Source organism: Anopheles maculipalpis, chromosome 3RL (genome assembly GCF_943734695.1).
Source record: "Anopheles maculipalpis chromosome 3RL, idAnoMacuDA_375_x, whole genome shotgun sequence".
NCBI classification, from domain to species: domain Eukaryota; kingdom Metazoa; phylum Arthropoda; class Insecta; order Diptera; family Culicidae; genus Anopheles; species Anopheles maculipalpis.
Window position 1 is genome coordinate 90,839,414 of NC_064872.1, and position 6,069 is coordinate 90,845,482.

Sequence of the window (6,069 nt, forward strand, 5' to 3'; positions counted from 1 at the left end):
AATTATCGAAAAAAGGCGAACAATTATGACGCTTCAGTACTACCACGACGACTGATCAGTCTCCTGCGCTCGAATGAATGACGCCGTGCTGCATAGAATACTAAACACATTCAAAAAACTTTGGTATGCATCGTTATCCTTGTTATCACAACGTCAAGCATCCTGGTGCTGTTGCGGTTTTTAAATTCAAACCGGCGGCTCAACAGCCGAGCATTTGGCTCCAGGTTCCTGTCTAACATCGTAAAAGATTGTCAGATATTGCACTGCAAATAGTAATTTGCATCACAGCCTCGGGGAAATGCATAAAAAATTTAAAATTCTTTGTTTGTTGAAAAAACTGAGCCTTTCAACTATCCAATGTAGACATATAACTTTGCACTATGGGCGTTCGTTATTTATCGACATTTCAATTTATTCATTATGTTCGTTAAATGATTAGTACTTATACCAAAAAAAGACTTTGAATAAAGTTTTTCATCAGTTTTTTTTTTCAAAAACACCAAAACAATCACCAACTGGAAGCAAACTGTTGCTTATTGTACAAAAAGGATTCCCATTCTCATACATCCCTCCGTTCGGAAAACTTCGTGCTTTCCTGTCAAAATGAGCAAATCCAATTTGACAGTTCCTTCCGACAGACAAAAACACACCGAAAAAATATCGAACCTTCCGGGAGAAAATGGGTTCGCGTGGAATACTGCAAATTTTCTCACCGAAAGGTTTTGGCTTTCTAAACAACAGATTCCCGGCCCGATCTACATCGATTGGTGTGGCCATTCCAGCGGTTGCCGCGGTGGGTGCGTGCAATTGCATCATCGCGAACCAGCAACCCATCATCAGCCGACACTTGTTCACACCGGCGACCACCAGCAACCATCGTCTCCAGCGACCGTCGCCGAGTTCCTCCAGATGTAAGTTGCGGCAAATTGCATCCCTATTACATCATTCTCCGAAGAGCACCTGTCTGAAATGCTTCTTTTCTAACCACAACCATTACCACACTCCCTCTTCCAGACAGTACAGCACTGCAGAGCACGCGGTCGTTCTACACTTCTAACATTCTGCACAAAAAGGACTATTACAGTACGCTCGGGGTGACAAAAAACGCGTCACCGAAGGAAATAAAAAAGGCGTACTATCAGCTGGCGAAAAAGTACCATCCCGACACAAACAAGGACGATCCGAATGCGGGGAAGAAATTTCAAGAAGTTTCCGAAGCGTATGAGGTGAGCTAGCGAGTCCGCGACGTATCCGCAAGGCGTATTACATAATGAAACAGAAAACCTAATGTGACTCGATTTCTTTGTAGGTTCTGAGCGATGAAACGAAGCGCCGTGAGTATGACACATTCGGACAAACTTCCGAACAGATGGGTCGGTCGGGTGCTGGTCCCGGCCCGGGTGCGGGACCGCAAGGATTCTCCCAAAACTGGCAGTTCCGTTCGACAATCGATCCGGAGGAACTGTTCCGGAAGATTTTTGGCGACGGTGGCTTTCAGACGGGCTTTGACGATTTTAGCGATTCCAAGTTTGGGTTCGGCGGTGCACAGGAGGTCATGATGAATCTTACCTTTGCCCAGGCGGCACGGGGTGTTAACAAGGACATCGATGTGAATGTGGTCGATACGTGCCCAAAGTGTACGGGCTCACGGTGCGAACCGGGCACCAAGCCAGGCAAGTGTCAGTACTGTAACGGTACCGGTATGGAAACGATTTCAACGGGACCGTTTGTGATGCGCTCGACCTGTCGCTACTGTCAGGGCACGAGGATGTACATCAAGTACCCTTGCCTGGAGTGTGGCGGCAAGGGACAGACTGTACAGAGAAAGCGGGTAACTGTGCCGGTGCCGGCCGGAATCGAGGATGGACAGACGGTTCGGATGAACGTTGGAAGCAAGGAGATTTTCATTACATTTAGGTACGTGTAACAGTGGAAAAAAAAATTTCGGACGTGGAAAAGTAATCCAGATTTGGTTTTTCCCCTGTCCAAATAGAGTTGAAAAAAGCCGCTACTTCCGAAGGGATGGAGCTGATGTGCACACGGACGCGAACATTTCACTCTCACAGGCGATACTCGGTGGCACGATACGCGTCCAGGGTGTGTACGAGGATCAGACGATTCAAATTACGCCCGGAACCTCGTCGCACGCTCGAATCACACTTACTGGGAAGGGTTTGAAGCGGGTGAACAGTTACGGCAGCGGCAATCATTATGTACATTTGAAAATTCAAATTCCAACTAAGCTTACGCCTAAGCAAAAGGCGCTTATACAGGTACGTGATCGGGCCGGGAGGATGTATTGTCGCTCGTTCTTAACGTTGGAAAACTGTTTTTTGCTCCCATTTACAGGCATATGCAGAACTCGAAGATGATACACCAGGACAGATCATGGGCGTAACGTTTAAAACGGACGGTAAGTCATCCACTTCCGGTTCAGATTCTAGCAGCAGTTCATCCACATCCTCCTCTCGGTCATCCTCTTCATGGTCCTCATCGAACGTATCCGACAAACATACGCAGGGCGCTCGTGATGAAGAAGGTTACGATACATACAAACCGCACGATCCAACCGATACGCATGAATATCGTAAGGAGCGGTTGGATTCACGCTTTTACTACGCCCTTGGGGCACTGCTTGTGATGGGTTGGTTTGTGTACTACACGAACCAGCAGACGAACGCCCGTTACGAACGAGAACGGCTGGAAGCACTCGAACGGCAAAGAGTAGCTCGGGGAGGCTACAAGGATGTGACAAGCCCGCTCGATGAGGCCTAAACCGCCGCCGCAGCCTTCGTCAAACAACGATTGTTAAGCGGTGTTAAGGGGTGTTATTGGTGATAGATTAAAAAATCCAACCAAAAAAGACGTTGAAATTTGAATCAATAAACAACCAACAACAACCACCCTTAACGATCGTTGTTTGATTCTTTCTCTTCTACCGATGGTTGTTCGTGTTTAATTTAATCTTTCCATATCAATCGGACCGTTCCAGGTGGTAAGGTGTGCTATTCGGAACCGCAAGAGCTAACGGATATAGTGCGTGAAGCGCTGAAAGATCGTAAACCGCTTCCAACGTCGTCCGGTGGTGAGGACATCGCCACGCCAAAGACAAAAGACGAGGAGGAAGCGGCCAAGACGCGTAGCAGCAATTAGGTTAGCCTTTAAGGTGGGAAAGTAAACCAATGGGAGAAGAAAGCTGCGAGTAAATTGAGTCAGTTTAAAGAGCTTATTTTCTTCCGGAGGAACTAAAATTATCTGTTTTAATGATAATTTCAAGAGAAACGTTAACAATACAAATTTTCAAGAGCGTAAATCTAATCCCATAGGCGCTAGTAGCTTTAAACATTAGATGATTGGAGATCGGAGCACCTGTCTACATTTTCTCGTACGTTTCCGAATGTCCACAAGACTCGCAGGTTCGTGTGTATGTATCGTCCACCTCGTTGTACACCTCCGACTCGCCGTACGAATGAACATGTGCCTGAACTGTTTTATCATACAAACTGCTTCTCACGTCCATCCGCAGCTCTTTCAACCGTTTGTTGTACTTCTTCACTTTCGCCACTTCGCGCTTTTCCTCCCGTTCTTCCTTCTCCTTCATAAGATTCTCCTCGGTGCCCCAAACTTCCAGCGCGCGCTTTTCGATCTGCAGGTGCAAGTACAGCTTCATCTCGCCCCATCGCACATTGTGCGGATTTTTACGGCTAATGTATTTCAACACTGGCTCACGCCGGTCCAAATCGCAATCCTTCAGCAGATATTCCTGTTTCGCCTCGGTACGCGTGATGAGCGAATGTTGACCGTCCGGTTCTCGACACGCATCGCACACAGAATAGTCGAATGTGCTCAGTAGATAGGAATCGGCAAACCGATCACCACACTCCAAACATTCATCGTATTCCACCGGTACTGGAACGGCATCCGATTCCGGGACGGGTCCAGTTTCCTCGTCAGTTTCTTTCTCTACCGGATTAGCTCGTTGTTCAATCAGAAAACCACCGCCACTGTCGACGTACTTTGTGCCGGATACTTTAATCACGTTGTTTACCGAGACGGCCGTTTCCGCCGTTTTCTTGTCGGAATTGTATGGGTGCGTTAGGAGCCGGGCCTGCCGGAGATTGATCGCTTTTTGACGGTTTTCCTCGATGCGGCGGCGTTGATAGTCGGACAAGTTCTTCTCCTCCTTCGAGGAAAAGGTTTTCGTTTCGTTCATTTTTGTTTGGTGTCGGAACGAGCGGCAGGCATCAGTAGTACTGCGAAACACGCATAAACAAACTTCGCTCAACTACACTGCCAAGCAAAAGCTGGTAATCGCCGGTTGATTTACTTGAATTGGTACACACGAAAAGACCCGGGAATCGTACAAAATAGACAAAAAGATCTGGAATGTATGAAAACTTTAATATAACAAATAAAATCGCCCACACGTGCGGTACGTTGTTAATTTTGTGCGCTTTTGTCCGTGGTCGTATTGAGCTGTCAAACTAATCGACGAACGGAAAACGTCAAAAGTTGTGCGTGATACAATTCCACTCACTGTAGTTTTTAATGTTTGTGCGTAAATTTAAAAAAATCTAGAGGCAACGCCGTTACATCAAAATTAAATTGCTGTATTTTTGTGCCACAAGCATTTAATAAAGCAGCCCATCTAAGAAACAATAAAAACGATTTTTTGCGACATCGCGAAACCACAGTGCTGTCAACTGAACTGTCAAACCGATGAAAGAGAGAGAGAGAAGGAGAGAGAGAGAGATCGAGCGATACCAAATGCTGGTGCGAGTTGTAGCCAGCGCCTCAGAAACAATCGGAACCGAGCAAACAACACAACAGCCAAAGTACAAACATCAGTGAGTACTGTGAGACGGGTGTAAACCTGTAAACGTTCTCCGCTTCCAATCGTCAGTGGCTGAAATCATGAACTATTTTCGGTAGTTTAATGTACGAACAACGGCACCGCACGTGAAAACAGAGCCAGAATACCGTGAACGGTGGTAGTAGTGTTGCGGGCGTTCCGGCATTATTTATCCACCGTACTCGAGAGCGCGGTCAATTTGCACCGGCCACCTCCCCCTGTATCGCTCCTCTTTCTTCCATCAGCGTCCATCGTCGTTTAAGCTCGGCAACAGCAACAGCAGTTCTGCAGCATCTCGTAGTAAGCGCATGTGTCACGGCCAAATTTGCCAGATCTACCCCGAGACCAGGACGGCCCGCGACGAACCGCGGCGACACACAGCAAAGAGTGACAAATTATTCTCCCCCTCATTGGGATGGTGATTGTGGGGGAGTGAGTGCGTGTGTGCGTGCAGATAGAGCAGACAGCCAGCAGAATAAGGAGTCTGTGCTGCTTTCACAAGACGTCCGCGCGAGGTTCAAAGCCCCCCAACAAATCATCCTTCGCGAGTTTGGAGTTTGGAGCAACAAAAGCAGCAGGTGCGCACGTGTATGTGTATGTGTGTAAAGAGAGATCAACCACAAGAAGGGTGGTTTGGCTGATGTGTGCATTATTATATAAAAAAGATTCTGTGAATCTGGAAAAAGAATTCTTCCTACACCCAGCGTAATTGGGTTGCACAGGTGACCAACGTGTGTGTATGAGTGCGTGCGTGTGTGTGTGAAAAAGAGTTTCCTGTTGTTTGCGGAAGGCTTTGTTCCATTGTTGTGTCCTCGAGGTAGTCGCGAGGGGCCATTTACCTACCTGCTTTCTGAGTCGCGCGCGGGAGAGAACGGAACGAAGCGAAGATAAATAGAGCACCGCAGTCGGTACTCTTTTCGCGAGATTAGCGGCCGTAGTGCAAGAGCGAAGGAGTGAGTGAGAGTGAGAAAGAGAGAGAGTAAGAAAGGCAGGAGGGTACAGCGCGGTGCGGTGTTATTCATCGCTGCTTGTCATCGGAAATCATCCGATCTCGCTGAGCCGGTTTTGGTGCGTGTGTGTGTGTGTCAAACGCGAAAACGGGTGAACCGGGGGGTGTGCATTATCGTACCACCCACCCAACCGTCGTCATTGTCCAGCTCGCCATCCCCCGCCACGAAACCCCCCTCTCTCCCCACCCAAAGCAATACATCCCCCGG

General features: G+C 47.8%; 2 protein-coding genes across 2 annotated transcripts; one reads left to right on the forward strand and one right to left on the reverse strand.

The window, feature by feature from the left end:
* Positions 1-609: 609 nt before the first annotated feature.
* Positions 610-2,775, forward strand: LOC126563601 (protein tumorous imaginal discs, mitochondrial). The gene is made up of 5 exons (XM_050220246.1): positions 610-911; positions 1,015-1,226; positions 1,310-1,917; positions 1,994-2,273; positions 2,350-2,775. Exons 1-5 carry the CDS (start codon positions 680-682, stop codon positions 2,773-2,775), a joined length of 1,758 nt encoding a protein of 585 aa, XP_050076203.1. The 5' UTR covers positions 610-679.
* A 461-nt stretch (positions 2,776-3,236) lies between these two features.
* LOC126562775 (DNA repair protein complementing XP-A cells homolog) lies at positions 3,237-4,216 on the reverse strand. The gene has a single exon (XM_050219357.1). It carries the CDS (start codon positions 4,211-4,213, stop codon positions 3,374-3,376), a length of 840 nt encoding a protein of 279 aa, XP_050075314.1. The 5' UTR covers positions 4,214-4,216; the 3' UTR covers positions 3,237-3,373.
* Between the last annotated feature and the right edge of the window lie 1,853 nt (positions 4,217-6,069).